This window comes from Panulirus ornatus, chromosome 19, assembly GCF_036320965.1.
Source record: "Panulirus ornatus isolate Po-2019 chromosome 19, ASM3632096v1, whole genome shotgun sequence".
In the NCBI taxonomy this organism is placed as follows: Eukaryota; Metazoa; Arthropoda; class Malacostraca; order Decapoda; family Palinuridae; genus Panulirus; species Panulirus ornatus.
Genome location: NC_092242.1, coordinates 63972331 through 63996019, shown reverse-complemented (window position 1 = coordinate 63996019; position 23689 = coordinate 63972331). Strand labels below are relative to the sequence as shown.

The window sequence follows — 23689 nt, the reverse complement described above, 5'->3', positions numbered from 1 at the left end:
ATCACCATCACCACCACCACTATCACCATCACCACCACCACTATCACCATCACCACCACCACTATCACCATCACCACCACCACTATCACCATCACCACCATCACTATCACCATCACCACCACCACTATCACCATCACCACCACCACTATCACCATCACCACCACCACTATCACCATCACCACCACCACTATCACCATCACCACCACCACTATCACCATCACCACCACCACTATCACCATCACCACCACCACTATCACCATCACCACCACCACTATCACCATCACCACCACCACTATCACCATCACCACCACCACTATCACCATCACCACCACCACTATCACCATCACCACCACCACTATCACCATCACCACCACCACTATCACCATCACCACCACCACTATCACCATCACCACCACCACTATCACCATCACCACCACCACTATCACCATCACCACCACCACTATCACCATCACCACCACCACTATCACCATCACCACCACCACTATCACCATCACCACCACCACTATCACCATCACCACCACCACTATCACCATCACCACCACCACTATCACCATCACCACCACCACTATCACCATCACCACCACCACTATCACCATCACCACCACCACTATCACCATCACCACCACCACTATCACCATCACCACCACCACTATCACCATCACCACCACCACTATCACCATCACCACCACCACTATCACCATCACCACCACCACTATCACCATCACCACCACCACTATCACCATCACCACCACCACTATCACCATCACCACCACCACTATCACCATCACCACCACCACTATCACCATCACCACCACCACTATCACCATCACCACCACCACTATCACCATCACCACCACCACTATCACCATCACCACCACCACTATCACCATCACCACCACCACTATCACCATCACCACCACCACTATCACCATCACCACCACCACTATCACCATCACCACCACCACTATCACCATCACCACCACCACTATCACCATCACCACCACCACTATCACCATCACCACCACCACTATCACCATCACCACCACCACTATCACCATCACCACCACCACTATCACCATCACCACCACCACTATCACCATCACCACCACCACTATCACCATCATGTCCCTTTCTCCTCCTCTTCCTCTTCTTCCTACTCTTCCTTTTCCTCTTCTTCTTCTTCTCCTTCCTCTACCTTCTGTGGGAGCAGTCACTTGGGACACCAGACCACTCGACAGGGTAAGCCACCTACATCCTGGAGCACTTGTTGAGGTAGAGGCACTCGAGATGTTGCGGCTCTTGTAAAATTTTGAGGCACTCGAGATGTTGGAGCACTGGTGAGGTCGAGGCACTGCAGGGAGTTGGGCCCCATTCCTGCGGCAGGGGCAGGTGTGGGTCCGAGGCCATCATGAGGCTGTACCATTAAGAGGCTTGGCCGCCGCTCGGAGGGTCGGCTGGCGCCAGTGTTGATAGGTTCGTCTCCCTGACCCGCCCCCATACCAACCATACACCAGCAGCCACCTCAACCACGACCCGCTCTCTTCTTTTCTTCCTTACATACGAATATTTTCCACCTTTCTTCGTAGCACTTCCTCCCGGGCTGGATCTTCCGTAAATCCACCTCGTAAGATTCGAATACAAAGTCTTCCTGTAAATCAAAATGGAATCTTGTACAGATGGACCAGAGGTGAGTGTCGTCCCACGCCTGACGAGGTGAGTGTAGCCACTGTACTCCACCTGCTGTAATACCTTCCCAAGACACGCCACACGTACTCACCCCCCACCCCCATGACAAAACCCACCACTCTTCCCCCTCCTCACTCCTACCACCAACTACCCCTTTCCCTTAGCTCCTCCCTCGCCACCAACAGCCCCTAGGTGGGAGGTGGGGTAGGGGGGGTAGTAGCGGGCCAGAGAGCCCACGGATGGGACCCTCCCATTAGCCTCCCTTACCTCCCCTGGACATGATGGCGGTGGTCATGGCCCGAGTCAAATTATATGAATCGCTGACCCCCGGATTCCTCACATCCTTCCCAACCATTTTTTTTCCCCCCATCACATACTCCTTTTTATCACATTTTTTTTCTCCTCCTCCTCCTCCTCCTGCTCTTGATCTCATGCTATGTTCCCGGAACGCCTCCCCAGGTCATCGTGTCTGTACGTGTTCCGTCGTGTCTCCGACCGACAAAGTCAGCCAACGGGAACCACCCAATTATCTCCTGGGGACCCAATGGGGGAACCCGACCCAGTCACCCACGATGGGAGGGACCCCCTCTTGTGTAAAGTCCTTAAACCCTCCCAATCACCGGTCGGCCCCGAGCCAGAAGCATGATCCCGACGTAGGACGACTAAGGCCGGGCGCTCCCCCGAGCCTCCGTCTACCTGTCAATGATAACTCGGTCAAGGGTTAAAGATATCTTCCCACCTGGAGCTGTGGGCGGCAGGTATAAGAGCCGGGGACCTGCCACTTAGTCCCACATGCCTGGCCTCCTCCCCCGCCCAGCACCTCACTGGCCAACGTCAGGGACATCTCATGTCACCTGTTACCGTCTCCTCCTGTCACTCGTCGTGCCACCGTCTCCTGTTAACCGTACCGTCATCCCTCCCTGTATGAACTTACTGGCCCCACCTAAGTTGACAGTCATCATTCAGTTTACCGCCCCGTGTGTCTACTGGCGAGCGAGAGCTTATTACCTTCCTTATCCGGCCGTCCTACACATGTCCGGCCACCTGCCCGGCCGTCCTACACATGTCCGGTCACCTACCCGGCCGCCCTACACATGTCCGGTCACCGGTCAGGCCGTCCTACACATGTCCGAACACCTGCCCGGCCGCCCTACACATGTCCGGCCGTCCTACACATGTCCGGTCACCTGCTCAGCCGCCCTACACATGTCCGGCCACCTGCCCGGCCCCCGTTCTGCTCGGCTGGAGGTCCCTGTAAGAGGGACGTAAGTCAACACCTGTGCCTAGAGGAGTGTGACTGAACAGGAAAGTAGGATGCGGAGGGGCGCGGGTCGCCACACGCTGCCGGACCCGTGAATGGGCCGGCCGGCATCAAGTCCACGTGACCGGGTTTGTGGACTCCTGCAGGAGGTGCTCCTCGGACTCCTGAGACTGTGAGTGACTCTCTCTCCGTCCCTCTATATTTACCTTTAATGGTTCGTGAGGCGAGACACACACCAGCCCAGCGTCCTGGCGGTGAACCAACCAGCAGGAGAACCTGGAAATCTCTAATTCAAAAACACTTTGACCAAAATTACCTCAGTGTACAATTCTTTGGTGACACAGAGGGGGACGGTGTGGAGCCTGGACCAGGGGGGGTCGACAGAGAGGGTGGAGGTGAGGGTACTGGACCAAGTGGGTCGACATAAGGGGTGTTGAGGGATACTGGACCAAATGGTTCGACACAGGGGTTGGCGAGAAGGACCTGGACCAGATGGTTCGACATAGAGGGTCTTGAGGGGGACCTGGACCAGGTGGTTCGACATAAAGGGTCTTGAGGGGGACCTGGATCAGATGGTTCGACAAAGGGGGTGTTTAGGAGGACATGGACTAGATGGTTCGATACAGGCGGTGCTGAGGAGGACCTGGATCAGATGGTTCGATACAGAGGGTGCTGAGGGGGACCTGGACCAGGTGGTTCGACACAGAGGGTGGTGGTGGTGGTGGTGGTGAGGGCTGGGGAGGGAGGAGGGGGGGGGGGGATGGGTGAAGCCGCTGGAGGCCTGGCAGCAGTACATTAGAGAGGTGGTATGTGGGCCACCACACGCCAACCACCACCACCACCACTATCACTACCACCACCACCACCACCACCACTACCACACTACCACTACTACCACCACCACACTATCACCACCACTTTGATTACCGTCCCCCACATCTTCTCTGCTCCACACGTGCTTACACCAGACGTAGTACACACGATCGCTTCCCTCCAGTCATGTCTTTTAACACTCGCCGTCCAGTATCCTCTCTCTCTCTCTCTCTCTCTCTCTCTCTCTCTCTCTCTCTCTCTCTCTCTCTCTCTCTCTCTGCTGGGCTGGCCGCCGCCGCCGTCTACCTGGGTCGGGCAGGGCGCTGCTCTGGGCTGAACTAAATTACAGGCATCATCAGGGCAGGACTCGGTCATGGGGACCCCGGGGGTCCGGCTCGGGGGGATATAATGGCCCCGGGACACGTGGGATTAACTTGGCTGCCCCGGTCTGCCACGGACCAGCCTCCCTTGCCCCGGTCTGCCACATACCTGCTAGTTACCTGCCAAACACCTACGAGCTGAGCTGTTTATGCGGCCTCCGCCACAGACTGCCGGGAGATGCTAAGGACATGATGGAGACGGAGTTGAGGACATACCAGGGATCCAAAGACCCACCAAAACCTCTTAAGACCTGCCGCGGACCTGCTAGAGACCTGCTACAGACCAGGACCTGCCAAGGGTACGACAACAAAAGGCCAGGGACCAGTGACGACTTGCCGAGTAAAATGTCGGAGATTGTTGAAGCCTGTCGGAGACCTGGAGGGTTCTACCGCAGACCTTAGGCACTCTTAGGGACCTGTCGGAGCCATTCATGGACCTGGGACGCTTCCTGTGACCTGTTGGAGCCTTCCAAGGACCCGAGACGCTTCCTGTGACCTGTTGGAGCCTTCCAGGGACCTGAGGCGCTTCCTGTGACCTGTTGGAGCCTTCCAGGGACCCGAGACGCTTCCTGTGACCTGTTGGAGCCTTCCAGGGACCCGAGACGCTTCCTGGGACCTGTCGGAGTCATTCATGGACCTGAGGCGCTTCCTGTGACCTGTTGGAGCCTTCCAGGAACCTGGGACGCTTCCTGTGACCTGTCGGAGCCATGGACTAGAGGCGCTTCCTGTGACCTGTTGGAGCCTTCCAGGGACCTGAGGCGCTTCCTGTGACCTGTTGGAGCCTTCCAGGGACCAGAGGCGCTTCCTGTGACCTGTTGGAGCCTTCCAGGGACCTGGGACGCTTCCTGGGACCTGTCGGAGCCTTCCGAGAATCTTAGACGCCTTAATGGACCTGTCGGAACCTTTCAACGGACCTGAGATGCCTGGATGGACTTACCAAGACTTTCCAGGGACCCGGAGCGGTCGCTGGGATCTGCTGGATTACCTACAAGGACCTGTTGGGGGTCTTCCAGAGACCTGAGGGGCTTGCAGAGACCTGTAGGAAGCTGTTGGGAGCCTTCCAGGTGACCTGACACGCCTCCAGAGATCTTCCATGATCCTGAGACACTTCCAGGTGACCTGACACATCTCCAGAGATCTTCCATGATCCCGAGACACTTCCAGGTGACCTGACACACCTCCAGAGATCATCCATGATCCCGAGACACTTCCAGGTGACCTGACACACCTCCAGAGATCTTCCATGGTCCTGAGACACTTCCAGGGACCTGACACATCTCCAGAGATCTTCCATGATCCTGAGACACTTCCAGGTGACCTGACACGCCTCCAGAGATCTTCCATGGTCCTGAGACACTTCCAGGGACCTGTCGGAGCCTTCTAGAGACCTGAGTCACCCGCAGGGCCTTCTGCAGAGCCCTGCACACCACCTGTAGAGGTGGCGTCTGGGGGAAAGATACTGAGGACATGACCATGATCCCGTACATGATGTTCTATGTGTGTGTGTGTGTGTGTGTGTGTGTGTGTGTGTGTGTGTGTGTGTGTGTGTGTGTGTGTGTGTGTGTGCACAACGAACGGATCCCACGTACACCATGGTGGCGGCTGTACCAGTTGCTGTTGTGTGTAGATGAGGAACGCGAGAGGACGACAGATACATGTACGCCCGAGGTGATGTACAACCATGACCCCAGGTGCGCTATTGTCGAGTGTACACTCATGGCACACGGTCGTGTTCATGAGCATCGTCCAGCGCCCATCAAAAGGTCACAAGTACAGCCATTACCAAGTGTACACCCACGTTCAGGTATGCACACAGGGTAGGGCGCCCACAGTGTAAACTCAGGTCCATGTGCACATGGCGCACAACATGATAATGTGCACTCAGTCAAATCCCCGCCACGGGAGCGTCTCGGGGATGATGTGAGAAGCAACACGCGATCCACAGCCAGACAACCCCCGGAGACTGGGGACGGGGGAGGGTGGAGGGAAGGATGGTGGGAGGGAGGATCTCTGGGGGAACGGGAGGGGGGGAAGACTAGGTGTCTTTAGGGAGAGAGGTGAGGCGACCCAGACGGCCACTGGGTCAAGGATCGTAGCATATGAGAGAGAGAGAGAGAGAGAGAGAGAGAGAGAGAGAGAGAGAGAGAGAGAGAGAGAGAGAGAGAGAGAGAGAGAGAGAGAGAGAGAGAGAGAGGCACGGTACTCTGGCTAAATCCTCACCACTGGAGAACAGCAGGAAGGGCAGGTGAGCCGACCCTACGCTACTGAAGGATGACACCACTGCTGATCCCCTACCACCACTGGAGAACAGATAAACCACCCTCTAACCACTGGAGAACAGCTATAAACTGCCCTCCAACCACTGGAGAACTGCTAAACCACCCTCCAGCCACTGGAGAACAGCTATAAACTGCCCTCCAACCACTGGAGAACTGCTAAACCACCCTCCAACCACTGAAGAACAGCTATAAACTGCCCTCCACCACTGGAGAACAACTATAAACTGCCCTCCACCCACTGGAGAACAGCTATAAACTACCCTCCAACCACTGGAGAACAGCTAAACCACCCTCCAACCACTGGAGAACAGCTATAAACTGCCCTCCACCCACTGGAGAACATGAACTGCATTAGCCTGGCAGAACACCGACAGAGGAGGTTGTGGTAGGCCACTTGACTACGTAGTGGGGACACCCATCATCCCCCACCCACCCACTACCACCATCATCCCCCCCAGATACAAGTCAATATTGGCCAGACTTACGGATATCAAACACGCTGGTAGCTCGCCCCTCGCCCAGCGACGCCCGGGACATTCATCGACCACACGTTTTAATTTGCCAGCATCAGACTCGTCCGAGATGGCAAAGGACTGTGAGCGAGACTTTCCTCCCTCACCCCGGGACCGTGGCTTGGAGAATCAATACCACCTGGATAAGTGGGACAAAGTATAATTATTTACGCTTATCTCCGCTAGCGGTCTGACCGCGTGCCTAGGGCAGATAACACCATGCTTCAGTCTAGCCCTTTATTACCTTCATCATCGCTCGCTCTAACCAGGTGTGAAGGGAGTAAATAATGCGCAATGGCACAAGTGTTTTCTCATCCTCGTCATTAGAACTTACCGAGGGTTTCTGGGAAAAACGGAGACGCCCAAGCCTTAAAGAACGTGTACCCTTGGACCCCTGCCAGGGCGTTCTTCCATGCCCGTGATGTCACCGGGGCTGTTTGATCTGTTCCTAGACGGGGTGGTGAGGGAGGGGTTAAACAGCGAGGGGGAGGCTGTCTTGGAGAGAAGGGCGGGTCTCCAGCATGCCAGGAGGGTGAAGAGGAGGAGGGTGAAAAGGAGGAGGAGGAGGACAGGGAAATGAATCAGCTGGTTTTTTTTTTTTTTGTTTTTTGTTTTTTGCAGATGACGCTGTTCTGGTGTGGGCGATGGTGGCTCCGTCCGCATCCGCTCTGCCCAGTGACCATGGGTTCATGAAGGCCGTGACGTCAACACAATAACAAACAACATCGCTCTCCGCAACGCTGTCATTCACCGTCCACCCCACACCCCCAACCCGCCCCCACCGCGTCTGCCAACACAAGCAACACCGCGTGTTGCCAAACGTCCTACCAACACAAGCAACACCGCGCGTTGCCAAACGTCCTACCAACACAAGCACCATCGCGCGTTGCCACACGTCGCACCAACACAAGCAACATCGCGCGTTGCCACACGTCCTACAGAACACAACGAGTTCCCTCAGTCCTCCCAACACAAGCGAGACAAGGGCTCCCTCCCTCCCTCACCCTCACCGGGTCCTGGAGTTTCCGACCAAAAGAGCTTAAAGTCGACCCAGGGTACCTCAGCACAGACGAGACCTCACATGCATCACACACGTGCCCTATATTTGCCCACCATGAAAGAGAGATGAGTGAGGAGTGATCAGATCACAATCTTAACGTTTTTAAAACCAGTTTCACGATGTCCACAGTGAACTGGTCCTGAGGAGCTGTAGGTATACGACAGCCAGAGAACATAGCATGAAATCAAGCAAGAAATGGGTTAGAAAATACGTAAAAAAAATATTTTTTTCACTTTTGTGGAAAAATGGAATGAAATGAGAGAGTAATGTGGGCAGATAAGAGAAGTCTAAAAAAAAAAAAAAAAAGGTTTATAAGATATTTAGGAAAGATATGAAGCCCCAGGAGGGTAGAGCCGCCCCCCCTCTCCCCCCTTTCCTGTAGAGTACAGAGTACATACATGTTGTTACAGAGATACAGGACCTTCCCATCTCTATATAGAGTCAGCCCTGGAGACGCCAGACACCTTGATGTATGGATGACGTCCGCTTGAACCCCACCACACCAGACATGACCTTTCCTCATCTCTGTCGTCTGAACATCTGCAGCACGACGGGTACGGCCCTTGAGCACGACGGGTACGGCCCTTGAGCACGACGGGTATGGCAATGAGCACGACGGGTACGGCCCTTGAGCACGATGGGTACGGCCCTTGAGCACGACGGGTACGACCCTTGAGCATGACGGGTACGGCCCTTGAGCACGACGGGTACGACCCTTGAGCACGACGGGTACGGCCCTTGAGCACGACGGGTACGGCCCTTGAACACGATGGGTACGGCCGTTGAGCACGACGGGTACGGCCCTTGAGCATGACGGGTACGGCCCTTGAGCACGACGGGTACGACCCTTGAGCACGACGGGTACGGCCCTTGAGCACGACGGGTACGGCCCTTGAGCACGACGGGTACGGCCCTTGAGCACGACGGGTACGGCCCTTGAGCACGACGGGTACGGCCCTTGAGCACGACGGGTACGACCCTTGAGCACGACGGTACGACGGTCTAACCACCACTTCACACCCATGGGTCGTCCTCTGCCCCTGGTCAAGAGGTCACACATGACTGCAACAATACTTAGAGAGAGAGAGAGAGAGAGAGAGAGAGAGAGAGAGAGAGAGAGAGAGAGAGAGAGAGAGAGAGAGAGAGAGAGAGAGAGAGAGAGGTGGATGGATGGGGGGGCACCGTGGCTGGTGAGATCTCTCGCTGTCTCACCCACATTGATTGGTGACATGCGAGAGAGAGAGAGAGAGAGAGAGAGAGAGAGAGAGAGAGAGAGAGAGAGAGAGAGAGAGAGAGAGAGAGAGGGAAAACATTCTGGCACACGTGTACACAGAACACGTTCATGTGGAAGCACGTACACGTATGTTCTGCTATACAAACCTGGCATCTCTCTCTCTCTCTCTCTCTCTCTCTCTCTCTCTCTCTCTCTCTCTCTCTCTCTCTCGCATGTCACCAATCAATGTGGGTGAGACAGCGAGAGATCTCACCAGCCACGGTGCCCCCCATCCATCCACCTCTCTCTCTCTCTCTCTCTCTCTCTCTCTCTCTCTCTCTCTCTCTCTCTCTCTCTCTCTCTCTCTCATCACAGGGGGCGACACCGGTAACTCACGCCATTCAACCCATAAAAAAAGACAGACTCGACCTTCTGATATATATATATATATATTTTTTTTTCTCTTTTCAGGGTCACCCCCATCCATCATGGGGCAAGACAGACGGTGGGTATTAACACCAGGAGCTGCTGCATGGGGGAATGGGGGGGTGAGAATCATCATGGGTGCCCCATTGCTAACATGGGGGAGGGAGGACAGGCAAGAAAAGACCCCCCCCATGCAAGAAATGATACACGCCTGTCCCTCATGGCCTGGGCTGACAGAGAGAGAGAGAGAGAGAGAGAGAGAGAGAGAGAGAGAGAGAGAGAGAGAGAGAGAGAGAGAGAGAGAGAGAGAGAGAGAGAGAGAGAGAGCATGATACGTCTACCAAACAAAACGTTAACGCCAAAAGATGTCTCCTCTTACTGGGTGGAGGGTGGGCCGCCCACACCAGTCACCGGGTGGAGGATGGGCCGCCCACACCAGTCACCGGGTGGAGGGTGGGCCGCCCATACCAGTCACCGGGTGGAGGGTGGGCCGCCCACACCAGTCACTGGGTGGAGGGTGGGACGCCCACACCAGTCACTGGGTGGAGGGTGGGCCGCCCACACCAGTCACTGGGTGGAGGGTGGGCCGCCCACTAATAACAGTCCTCCTCCGGCCATAAGGCACAGGGACCCAGGAGCTCCGGGGTAATACAGGGCTATGCTGCACCTTCCCTTAGGGCTGGTCGGGCCGTCCTGGGAACACCAGCAAGTGGGCCTTACGGGCCTGGGCCAGAACTATCATTATCTCCCCACGACACAGATTGGTATAAAAATGTAACTGGAGGCATCTACGCTGGGCTGGTCGTGGGGGGTGTGGGGGTAGCGGGGGGATGTAGAGGTCGTGGGGGGATGTAGAGGTCGTGGGGGGATGTAGAGGTCGTGGGGGGATGGGGAGGTCGTGGGGGATGTGGAGGTCGTGGGGGGATGTAGAGGTCGTGGGGGGATGTAGAGGTCGTGGGGGGATGGGGAGGTCGTGGGGGAATGTGGAGGTCGTGGGGGGATGTAGAGGTCGTGGGGGGATGTAGAGGTCGTGGGGGGATGGGGAGGTCGTGGGGGGATGTGGAGGTCGTGGGGGGATGGGGAGGTCGTGGGGGGATGGGGAGGTCGTGGGGGGATGGGGAGGTCGTGGGGGGATGTGGAGGTCGTGGGGGGATGTAGAGGTCGTGGGGGATGGGGAGGTCGTGGGGGGATGTAGAGGTCGTTGGGGAATAGGGAGGTCGTGGGAGGTAGAATAAAGGACTGACAGGAGGTTGTTGGGGTGAGAGAGGGGTTGTGGGGTGAGAGAGGGGTTGTGGGGTGAGAGAGGGGTTGTGGGGTGAGAGAGGGGTTGTGGGGTGAGAGAGGGGTTGTGGGGTGAGAGAGGGGTTGTGGGGTGAGAGAGGGGTTGTGGGGTGAGAGAGGGGTTGTGGGGTGAGAGAGGGGTTGTGGGGTGAGAGAGGGGTTGTGGGGTGAGAGAGGGGTTGTGGGGTGAGAGAGGGGTTGTGGGGTGAGAGAGGGGTTGTGGGGTGAGAGAGGGGTTGTGGGGTGAGAGAGGGGTTGTGGGGTGAGAGAGGGGTTGTGGGGTGAGAGAGGGGTTGTGGGGTGAGAGAGGGGTTGTGGGGTGAGAGAGGGGTTGTGGGGTGAGAGAGGGGTTGTGGGGTGAGAGAGGGGTTGTGGGGTGAGAGAGGGGTTGTGGGGTGAGAGAGGGGTTGTGGGGTGAGAGAGGGGTTGTGGGGTGAGAGAGGGGTTGTGGGGTGAGAGAGGGGTTGTGGGGTGAGAGAGGGGTTGTGGGGTGAGAGAGGGGTTGTGGGGTGAGAGAGGGGTTGTGGGGTGAGAGAGGGGTTGTGGGGTGAGAGAGGGGTTGTGGGGTGAGAGAGGGGTTGTGGGGTGAGAGAGGGGTTGTGGGGTGAGAGAGGGGTTGTGGGGTGAGAGAGGGGTTGTGGGGTGAGAGAGGGGTTGTGGGGTGAGAGAGGGGTTGTGGGGTGAGAGAGGGGTTGTGGGGTGAGAGAGGGGTTGTGGGGTGAGAGAGGGGTTGTGGGGTGAGAGAGGGGTTGTGGGGTGAGAGAGGGGTTGTGGGGTGAGAGAGGGGTTGTGGGGTGAGAGAGGGGTTGTGGGGTGAGAGAGGGGTTGTGGGGTGAGAGAGGGGTTGTGGGGTGAGAGAGGGGTTGTGGGGTGAGAGAGGGGTTGTGGGGTGAGAGAGGGGTTGTGGGGTGAGAGAGGGGTTGTGGGGTGAGAGAGGGGTTGTGGGGTGAGAGAGGGGTTGTGGGGTGAGAGAGGGGTTGTGGGGTGAGAGAGGGGTTGTGGGGTGAGAGAGGGGTTGTGGGGTGAGAGAGGGGTTGTGGGGTGAGAGAGGGGTTGTGGGGTGAGAGAGGGGTTGTGGGGTGAGAGAGGGGTTGTGGGGTGAGAGAGGGGTTGTGGGGTGAGAGAGGGGTTGTGGGGTGAGAGAGGGGTTGTGGGGTGAGAGAGGGGTTGTGGGGTGAGAGAGGGGTTGTGGGGTGAGAGAGGGGTTGTGGGGTGAGAGAGGGGTTGTGGGGTGAGAGAGGGGTTGTGGGGTGAGAGAGGGGTTGTGGGGTGAGAGAGGGGTTGTGGGGTGAGAGAGGGGTTGTGGGGTGAGAGAGGGGTTGTGGGGTGAGAGAGGGGTTGTGGGGTGAGAGAGGGGTTGTGGGGTGAGAGAGGGGTTGTGGGGTGAGAGAGGGGTTGTGGGGTGAGAGAGGGGTTGTGGGGTGAGAGAGGGGTTGTGGGGTGAGAGAGGGGTTGTGGGGTGAGAGAGGGGTTGTGGGGTGAGAGAGGGGTTGTGGGGTGAGAGAGGGGTTGTGGGGTGAGAGAGGGGTTGTGGGGTGAGAGAGGGGTTGTGGGGTGAGAGAGGGGTTGTGGGGTGAGAGAGGGGTTGTGGGGTGAGAGAGGGGTTGTGGGGTGAGAGAGGGGTTGTGGGGTGAGAGAGGGGTTGTGGGGTGAGAGAGGGGTTGTGGGGTGAGAGAGGGGTTGTGGGGTGAGAGAGGGGTTGTGGGGTGAGAGAGGGGTTGTGGGGTGAGAGAGGGGTTGTGGGGTGAGAGAGGGGTTGTGGGGTGAGAGAGGGGTTGTGGGGTGAGAGAGGGGTTGTGGGGTGAGAGAGGGGTTGTGGGGTGAGAGAGGGGTTGTGGGGTGAGAGAGGGGTTGTGGGGTGAGAGAGGGGTTGTGGGGTGAGAGAGGGGTTGTGGGGTGAGAGAGGGGTTGTGGGGTGAGAGAGGGGTTGTGGGGTGAGAGAGGGGTTGTGGGGTGAGAGAGGGGTTGTGGGGTGAGAGAGGGGTTGTGGGGTGAGAGAGGGGTTGTGGGGTGAGAGAGGGGTTGTGGGGTGAGAGAGGGGTTGTGGGGTGAGAGAGGGGTTGTGGGGTGAGAGAGGGGTTGTGGGGTGAGAGAGGGGTTGTGGGGTGAGAGAGGGGTTGTGGGGTGAGAGAGGGGTTGTGGGGTGAGAGAGGGGTTGTGGGGTGAGAGAGGGGTTGTGGGGTGAGAGAGGGGTTGTGGGGTGAGAGAGGGGTTGTGGGGTGAGAGAGGGGTTGTGGGGTGAGAGAGGGGTTGTGGGGTGAGAGAGGGGTTGTGGGGTGAGAGAGGGGTTGTGGGGTGAGAGAGGGGTTGTGGGGTGAGAGAGGGGTTGTGGGGTGAGAGAGGGGTTGTGGGGTGAGAGAGGGGTTGTGGGGTGAGAGAGGGGTTGTGGGGTGAGAGAGGGGTTGTGGGGTGAGAGAGGGGTTGTGGGGTGAGAGAGGGGTTGTGGGGTGAGAGAGGGGTTGTGGGGTGAGAGAGGGGTTGTGGGGTGAGAGAGGGGTTGTGGGGTGAGAGAGGGGTTGTGGGGTGAGAGAGGGGTTGTGGGGTGAGAGAGGGGTTGTGGGGTGAGAGAGGGGTTGTGGGGTGAGAGAGGGGTTGTGGGGTGAGAGAGGGGTTGTGGGGTGAGAGAGGGGTTGTGGGGTGAGAGAGGGGTTGTGGGGTGAGAGAGGGGTTGTGGGGTGAGAGAGGGGTTGTGGGGTGAGAGAGGGGTTGTGGGGTGAGAGAGGGGTTGTGGGGTGAGAGAGGGGTTGTGGGGTGAGAGAGGGGTTGTGGGGTGAGAGAGGGGTTGTGGGGTGAGAGAGGGGTTGTGGGGTGAGAGAGGGGTTGTGGGGTGAGAGAGGGGTTGTGGGGTGAGAGAGGGGTTGTGGGGTGAGAGAGGGGTTGTGGGGTGAGAGAGGGGTTGTGGGGTGAGAGAGGGGTTGTGGGGTGAGAGAGGGGTTGTGGGGTGAGAGAGGGGTTGTGGGGTGAGAGAGGGGTTGTGGGGTGAGAGAGGGGTTGTGGGGTGAGAGAGGGGTTGTGGGGTGAGAGAGGGGTTGTGGGGTGAGAGAGGGGTTGTGGGGTGAGAGAGGGGTTGTGGGGTGAGAGAGGGGTTGTGGGGTGAGAGAGGGGTTGTGGGGTGAGAGAGGGGTTGTGGGGTGAGAGAGGGGTTGTGGGGTGAGAGAGGGGTTGTGGGGTGAGAGAGGGGTTGTGGGGTGAGAGAGGGGTTGTGGGGTGAGAGAGGGGTTGTGGGGTGAGAGAGGGGTTGTGGGGTGAGAGAGGGGTTGTGGGGTGAGAGAGGGGTTGTGGGGTGAGAGAGGGGTTGTGGGGTGAGAGAGGGGTTGTGGGGTGAGAGAGGGGTTGTGGGGTGAGAGAGGGGTTGTGGGGTGAGAGAGGGGTTGTGGGGTGAGAGAGGGGTTGTGGGGTGAGAGAGGGGTTGTGGGGTGAGAGAGGGGTTGTGGGGTGAGAGAGGGGTTGTGGGGTGAGAGAGGGGTTGTGGGGTGAGAGAGGGGTTGTGGGGTGAGAGAGGGGTTGTGGGGTGAGAGAGGGGTTGTGGGCACTTCACCGCCCACCTTTGGTTATCATCCACCGACGCCGTGTCGGTCATTTCACCCGTTATCATTATCTTTACGGCCGTCATGATGACACGGTATCCCGTGCCATCTCCACTATCTTCGCCGCCATCAGCACACAGGCACACAGACACACACAACCACACACCCCACACTATGTGGGGTTCGAATCTCCTCCTCCTCCTCCTCCTCTCCTTGACACATCACCCACATCCTTCGACTGCCTTTTTACCTCCCAACCCTTCCCCACACACACACACCCCTTGTCTTCACCATTTCCTCCCCCACCACCCACTCCACAGTACTGGCCCGTCGTCCCGTTTCCCACACCCCTCTACCACTTTCCCCACTGCAACAACAGACCCTCCTCCCTCCCTTCCTCTCCCACACACCCACCCCACTCTGCCCTCTCTCACGTCCTATGTAATTGCTATCTTCTCAAGCCGTTGTGCCCAAACCTAACCACCACTGTCATTACAACCTAGAAACATACGAAGCTCCTCCCGGGATAAAGAGCCACCTCTTTCCCGCTGTTATTTCGTTTTCGTTTTTCAATATGTTAGTAATTATGGAATGGAGTAAGGAAGGCAGCGCCACGCAGTGACCCAATGCATTGATAGAGCGTCATGCAGTGACCCAATGCAGTGATAAAGCGTCATGCACTGCCCCAGTGAGGCGATAGATAGCGTCATGCACTACCCCAGTGAAGTGATAGATAGCGTCATGCACTACCCCAGTGAAGTGATAGATAGCGTCATGCACTACCCCAGTGAAGTGATAGATAGCGTCATGCACTACCCCAGTGAAGTGATAGATAGCGTCATGCACTGCCCCATTGAAGTGATATCAACAAGACCATCCCTCGCCCTAGTTCAGGCACATGAGGTGACAGTCGTCATCTCTAACCTATGTCAGCTCAGGGACATGACACTGGCTAACCCCTCAGCCTGCCTCAGCTCAGGGACATGACAATGGCTAACCCCTCAGCCTGTCTCAGCTCAGGGCTATAACACGACAGCTGACCACAAGCCCAGAGCGAACCATAGCAAAAAACCACCCTCAGCCCAGGTCTGTCCCGCACAATGAATGGAACCTGTCGCTTGAGGACGACCTTAGGGGCAAGCCACCTTACAATGATGACGTACGCCTCTCCCTATGAGTGACGTCAAGGCTACAGTGTATCCAGGAACACGTCGACGTCATACGTCATCAAGTCCTGACGTCAGCACACACGAATTTCCGTGTGTATCATCACTCAGCTGACGTTTATGTATGATGAATACAGCTGGGTATGCAACGACGATGTATACAAGCAGTTATCCTCGAATGAGCTACGGTCACCATCATGATCATGGAAATACGAACATAACAGTTGTGTGTGTGTGTGTGTGTGTGTGTGTGTGTGTGTGTGTGTGTGTGTGTGTGTGTGTGTGTGTAGGCAGGAGATCCTTACACTGTAGGGTCGACGTCGCGAGAGACCCGAATTCGCCAGGAGGCCGACTTGGCCAGAGGGCCAACTTTACCAAGGGGCCGACTTTGCAAGACGACCGACTTCGCCAGGGGGCCGACTTCGTCAAGGGGGACCTACTTCGCCAAGGGGGACGACTTCGCTAGGGGGCCGACTTCGCCAGGGGGCCGACTTCCCCAGGGGACCAACTTCGCCAGGGGACCGACTTCGCCAAGGGGGACCGACATCGCCAGGGAGGGGACCGACTTCGCCTAGGGGGGAACCGACTTCGCCAGGGGGCCAACTTCGTCAAGGGTCCAACTTTAACCCGAGGACCAACCTCATCACCGGGGCCGGCCCCACTTCGTCACGGTGGTGGTCATGAGGCATTCCAAGTGTGAACCTGCGGGGCATCCTCGCCAGGGACTCGCCTCGTTACGCCACGGAGACAACATCTGAAATGTCTGCCCTAACGACCCAACAACTGTACCAAAACTCTTAGTGGTTTATCACAGTGTTTCCCCGACCGACGGCACCACGCATCTGTCTCTCTAGTGGTACGAGAGAAACCGTCCAGACAGTACGTGGCGTCGAGGCCTGGTTGTGGCAGATGTAGGGGAGGGAGGGTTGTGTACCTCAAGAGTGGTGGTGGTGATGGTGAGGGGTTCGAACTCCACTATATGGCCAGAGCCACTAGGTCGTGGGTACGAGTGTGACAACGGCGGCAGTTATTCCTGGCATCTTACGTCATCCTGCGGCAGTAAAACCAGTACTTAAAACCTTATGAAGAGGTGTTCGTCCCTGCATATAAAAACCTCCTCTATACCTTAAGACACACACACACACACACACACACACACACACACACACACACACACACAAAAGTTGTTGACCATGATTCACACACTGGTCTTCCCAGATTTACGTCCTAGGCAAGCATTCGCCCTCAGCCCTCAACCATCCCAGGGAATAAAAAAGTAGCTCGAATTAACACCGAGCTGTTATCACTCGTATATATATATATATGATTTACGACAGCCCATTCCCCTCATCCTCTGACTTAGGATAATATTTGGCAGTCTACCCCACACTAGTCTTCCCTTTTCTCAATCTCAATCTGATTTTTTTCCTTCATATCTCATTCACTTAAGATATGTATAATTTACGATGCTTAAATGAAGGTGCCATCTATGATGACGTGTCCGTGACGTCACGTGTCGCAACATGGGCGGGCGTAGGACGAGGGTCGGTCGTGACGTATCGACGTGTCGACCGTGTGAACGCCCAGGGGGAGAACACCGTACGTCAAGATGTTTTCTGGCGACCATATCTCCGGCGAACAACTCTAAGGCTTGGGGGAAATTCCATTAACGGTGACAATATGACCTTTTCTGGCCGTGACCCCCCCCCCATACCTGCCCCAGGTCACGAGGGGTGACCTGACCAGCTAAACAAGGGTACTGGTATGGTATGGCTTCGGAAACAAAGATAAACTGGTCGACACCTGGTCATGTCTGGGTTTATGAGGGTCAGCGAGATCCTTATCCCACTTGAGGGAAAGGGTATGACCCATGAGCACGACGGCATGACCCTTGAGGACGACGGTACGACCCTTGAGCACAACGGTACGATCCTTTGAGCACGACGGTACGACCCTTAACGCACGACGGTACGACCCTTTGAGCACGACGGCACGACTCTTGAGCACGACGGTACGACCCTTGAGCACAACGGTACGATCCTTTGAGCACGACGGTACGACCCTTTGAGCACGACGGTACTACCCTTTGAGCACAACGGTACTACCTCTGAGCACGACCCTTAGGTACGGATGGCCCGGTGTGTGACCTGAACATCAACTGCTCTGCCCTCACGCCCAAGGGTCGTCCCGTGGCTCCCATGGGTCGTCGTCGTACAGCGGCGTTCAGAGGGTTCGCGCCGTCGTGCTCGGGAGGTGTTGACGAGCCAGCGAGCGACAGCAGAGACGAACGCCAGGCAGTGCTTCAGGGTCACGCCGCAGCGATGAAGGGTCGTACCGTCCTGCTTTAAAGGGGAGGTCGTCGTCCCGTCGTGTATGAGTCGTATCGTCGAGGCCCAAAAGGGTCGTTACCCATGACCTGCACCTTGGAGTTCAAGTCGAAATCAAGAAAAAAAAAAAAGAATAAAGAAAATGGACGACTGACACCATACTGCACAATGCTCGCATACTATGAGGCAGGGTTAGGGCGATGCGCTCACACCGCAAGGGGGGAAATGGAAACAAGAGTTACGAAGAATGAGTTCGTGTGAGATACGTGATGTCAATATGTTACGTGTGACGGGCAGATATACACTCCATGACGGTGAGCTGAAAGCCACCAGCCGACGTGCGGGCCAGACGGAAGGTAAAGCCAGGCCCACCTGGGCCACAGGAATGAAACCAGACAGCCAGTGGTAAAGTGCTGGTTGGGTGCGCAGACGTCCCTCTCCCTCCCCTCCCGATACCCCAGGCCAGCAGGGAGGAGGAGTGGAGGGGTTTACCCGACCGTACGCCTCCATGGTCGCTGGCTGGTGAGAGAGAGAGAGAGAGAGAGAGAGAGAGAGAGAGAGAGAGAGAGAGAGAGAGAGAGAGAGAGAGAGAGAGAGAGAGAGAGAGAGAGAGAGTCAATCTCTAGACGACCGGGAGCAGCAGGAGGAGGATGCGGCCGCGAGAGAGAAGGTAAGGAGGGGTGGAGGGTGGAGGGGGAGTAGTAGTAGTCAGCGCTGGGAGGACACTTAACATATAATTACCCAGGCTGTAGCCCACGGCAGCCCCCTCATAAATTACGCCAGGCAGCCGGGTCGAACTGTGCTGGGGACGCCCACTGTGGCCCCATACAACCCATCCTCCTCCTCCCTCCTCCTCCCACCTGACACATACAACCCGTCCTCCTCCTCCTCCTGATACATGCAACTCCTTCCTCCCTGACGCATACAGCCCATTCCCCGGACACATACATCCCCGTTCCCCTGATACATACATTCCCGTCCCCTTGATACACCCAATCTCTTCCCTTTGATACATACAACCTGTCCCCCTGATACATACAACCCGCCCCCCCTGACACATACAGTTCAAGGTCCTGAGGCAGCCGTCGGGTTAGTGACTGTCCCTCAAAATGTTGTCAACATGCGCAGGTTCTAAACGTACACACAGAACACATCTAGGAATGGGTCAGTTACCCTCATAATAATAATGACATGTTTGCACCCGTAAACCTTAGTCAGAAACTGTCCGTAAGGCTATTCATATACCTTTTGTTTTTATTAAACAATAAAAACGATACGTATGGCCTCTTTTTTCATATCCCTTCATCCGTTAAAATGGTGTAAACAAGTGGTTCTCAATCCTAAATAGTACGCATATTCATCTAATGTTTCCGATGTAATCTAAGACTTCATTCTATATTAGCATCTGAAAATATATATATATGCCCATGTGAACAACTCTCTATCATTGTATCAATCATGTGAACAACTCCATCACTGTATCAATCACCATTTTCTTCACCATTTTCGTCGCATCAACCGCTGATCATATCGTTCTGACGTACGATGGAACACAATGCAATGCGATCTCCAAATCCCGTGCGTTCATTAACGAAACGGAGCCAAGATAACGAGTGTGTGTGTGACTCGCTTTCGTTCAGTTCGGCGGAGAGAACGCACGCTGAGTGAAAAGGTCATTTAGGGAGCTGATGCCAGTAATCATGTATTCAAATGACATCGCCTAATTGGTTCCTAACAGTACCTTGATGACAAAGTTCCAGCTAGGCTCCGAGATGGGCCTGGCCTCCCTCCACAAGAGAGTTCCCACACTCGCACACTACACCGGCCTACAACGCAGAGATGATGTAGCATAGTGTTATGTATGTTAACATCAGCAGCTTCCAAGTTTGACCTTTGCAGACGCCATTGTGGAGTTGAGAAAATGATTAGAGCAGTAGGGTGATCATGCTATACTGTGTAATATATATATATATATATATATATATATATATATATATATATATATATATATATATATATATATATATATATATCAAAGCAAGGGAATGTGGAAACGTATATGATGATATCTTTTCGATGACCAGAAATAGTAGGGTACGGTCATTTTAAACCCCTTGGGCTGTATGGTATAGTGGCAGACCACACGAAACAGGGGTGGGTCTGTGGTGTGTCGACAGATCACAATAGCGGAAGTTTGTGGTCGTAATAAAGACAACGTCAGTGGCAGGTCTACAGCAATATTGAGGGTCGACATCACGGGAGACGTGTGGTGGGATGTATACAAACACTCCAGGTGGCGGAGACAAAAGTTTGGTTAGAATGCTAACGACGCAGGTTAAGTTAATCACAACCTTAATTACCGACACGATCATTTTTCTCCATACGGTAAGTGTGTACGGCACAGCAGGTGTACGGACGCTGCTCCCGGGGCATCGAACCTCTGAGAGAAGGTGGTCGCTAGGGCTACCATCGTAAACATTACTCATCTGTAAACCGAAGGCTTCTTCATATGCATCACATCATACACTTAACTCCTGGACCACGACGGTAAATACGACCCTCAAGCACGACCCTCGGGTACGACGTATCGTCGTGCTCCAGGGTTGTACTGTCGTGCTCAGGGGTCGTTCCATCATGTTCAAGGGTCGTAAGGACGTTCGGAAGGGTCATGCCGACGTGCTCACAAAAGATAACCTCCTTCCAGGCAACAACGGGATATAAAACCCATTAACATATAAGTGATCTATAAATACATTTCAGTGGCGTGTACTGTTAACCGCACTAAAACCCGGAGTCCAGACTGTAGATCGTTTATTCCCTACGTATAAACACGTCAGACAACCTCATATCTAACAGAGGATTCCACATACACTAGGAAACATGTCACTTTCTATACCAACTAAATACGCGAGCGAGAGAAGGGAAATAATAATGATAATAACAAAATGAATAAAATATTATATGGTACCGGTTGCCAGTCTTATGTATCTCCATTCTCGGAAACAATAAGTCCGCTTGCATAACCTAACCCAGCCTAACCTAGCCCATCCAAGCTCTCCGGTTACGCAACCGGCAGCAGCCGCTCAAACCATCATCAGCCACACAATCATCCAGATATCTGGCAACAGCCGACCGCTCTATCTCCTGGATAGTCAGTGACGATGATTAGAATATCAACAGAATTACGGCATTTCCATTCACTATTCCATTAATAATCTGAGACAATTCATTAATTGGGATGAAATAAAAAATGAGAGAAAAAAATATGAACAGGAATTCTCCATGATTAAAGACCCGTACAGTTACATTACTTTGTACGTAACCTAACCTCATCTTATCTTAACCTACCTGACGGTGTGCAACTTGTTAAAGTATATATACATATTTCTCACTGGCCCAGTGGGAGGTTCGAACCCACGATCCCTGATTAATAAGACCATTATAATACCACTGTGCAAACGAGGCACTTACATAAGCAAACCTCCCTGTCGACGGTCTGAATAACTAAACCTCAGTCGAAATTATCACCACACTGAACAAAAACTCTGGGAACCCACAACATTATTCCATGCTGGCAAAACTGAATCATTCGGAAATAAAAAAAAGAATGTCTTGAAAATCATTCGAACAATTCATAAAATACTGAAAATAAAATGAACAATTCATCCGACTGATAATCGTGATAATTTCGTTAAATAATTTGTCGACATAGTGAACAGTTAAGACTAATTCTGTACAGCGTTTGGTAACGTGTGGAAATCTAGCGAGGGACTCAAACATACATACTTTCAAGAACAAATCTTTCATGGGATACTGAAATAAATGTCCTTACCTTTAAAGTCAAGGATTGAACAGAACATTTAAAATAAAATCCATCCATAAAATGATATAAGAATTCAACCACTGTGCAATGGACACATACCAGACATAAATTAGGGTCCCTGTCAATATCTAATTTCAGTTTGTCTCGACATGGCGATCGGATGGTCTTCCATCCTGTGCATCCCCGAACACATTATCAGTTTTACACGCTGTGGAACCACTAGCTTTCTCCCTTATCATGATCGTAATACATGTTAGGTTAATCACTCACAATAAATGATCAATAATTCATCAGCAGTCAACAGGAAACACTCAGACGTATCACTTGGCCCCTCGGCAGGCAACACGTCCACTGACCATCGTCTTTTTCAATATTTGCACTAAAACTGTATTTCCTTACCTTCAACCTCCATCGTATGATGCCAGTGAACGCAGTAGGTACTCCGAGGTTCTAATCAGTGTTGGTTTTGTATTCACTACGTTATTAACCACAAAATTGTTATTAAGCCACTGGATGCATTAACTTGTCAACAAATAACCTCAGAATGAGTTCGAGTACCTACTTACTTTCACTGAACATAAACATATATCAAGTAGCATAATTTTTCATGATATGGCTTCTGATCTATAGAAAGAATATCTTGCATATGAAATGATGACCAATAGACTAGGAGAAGAGGGTATTGTTATCAATATTAATTCATATAGATATCAAGAAAGTTTGCTGCCGACTTTCACCCACACGTCCGAACAAAGTAAACATAAGTGACGTCACCGGACATTTCTGGCCTTCCCACTATCCCTGAAATTTTATGAATTAGTCGCAGTTAGTTGTTGCTTTACTAGATCATACATTTTTATTGAATTATGGTAAGGTTTGAATAGATTTATCCATATTCTTTAAAGAAATTAACAAGCTTTTATACAATTAAGTTTTTAATGAAGTAATGAATTAGGTCCGGGATCTTATATTTGTAGATATGCTCACAGGAATGTCTCCCGTGCAGAGAATGTACTCTACCGTTAAGCCTCGCCTTATTCACCAGTAATACACCAACGAACGAGTCCAACATTTACCTTCCTCATCGATCAATGAAGGCAAAATGAGGTGTAGGTTTTTTTTTCCCCCTCACTTTACATTTACTCCATCCCTCGTCTCGCTGGCTTCCCGGCATAATGGAAACTGATGGTGTTCTCAAGTGTCTTCGACTCACACATTATTCATAAGCGGTGCATTGTGGTGACGTCACGGCGTGGCGCGTGGGGACGGACCCGGGACCATCAATAATGAAGACTCAGCTGGGGGTGCAAAGGCTGCCACCTTAAACGGGTTCTCTTTACTGTCTATTTTCCATGAGTCGAAGCGCTTCCTTGACCATTATGGGGGTACTTTCTTCCTTGTTATCATGACGATTGATACGACAGGCCAAGAGACCATCATATTGTTAGGTAGGCCAGGAGACCATGCATGGTTATATATTTGTTTGAAAATCACGTGCAATTGCAAGGGTATTCCCCCCATCCACCTTTGCGAAGTATTATTGTATCGATATCATAACCCTATGTTTGCGTCTCCCTAAACATCTTAACCAGTAACTATCAAATCCTTTTCCTTGTGGTTACTGAACACAATTAATCATAGATGTAAAATGATTTCTCATATCAATGAATGCAACAAAGCAATTGGAGCAACTCCTCCTTCCCCTCCAACCTTATTTGGTGACCAGAGTAATAATTTGTGCTTGAGGTCTCTGTCATCTGGCATACACAGTGGGGTTAAAGTTGTTCGCTCCACACCTCACGACGTCTTAGAAGGTGTGTGTGTGTGTGGCTTGCAGGCCATCTGCATTATACCACTCACACACTTCATGTCGTGCTTGTCTAACGAAAGATCATTCTTGCAATAGTGATGCTC

General features: G+C 53.8%; 1 protein-coding gene across 2 annotated transcripts in view; it reads right to left on the bottom strand.

The window, feature by feature from the left end:
- LOC139755596 (uncharacterized) overlaps positions 1 to 22281 on the bottom strand; it is a 70781-nt gene extending 48500 nt beyond the window's left edge. The window contains exon 1 of one of the 2 annotated variants that reach the window (XM_071674121.1): positions 22175 to 22281. In XM_071674121.1, the coding sequence (XP_071530222.1) occupies positions 22175 to 22187 (13 nt within the window). In that variant the 5' untranslated portion in view covers positions 22188 to 22281. The remainder of the gene's footprint in view (positions 1 to 22174) is intronic. The other variant, XM_071674122.1, reaches the window with a different exon arrangement.
- Positions 22282 to 23689: the final 1408 nt, after the last annotated feature.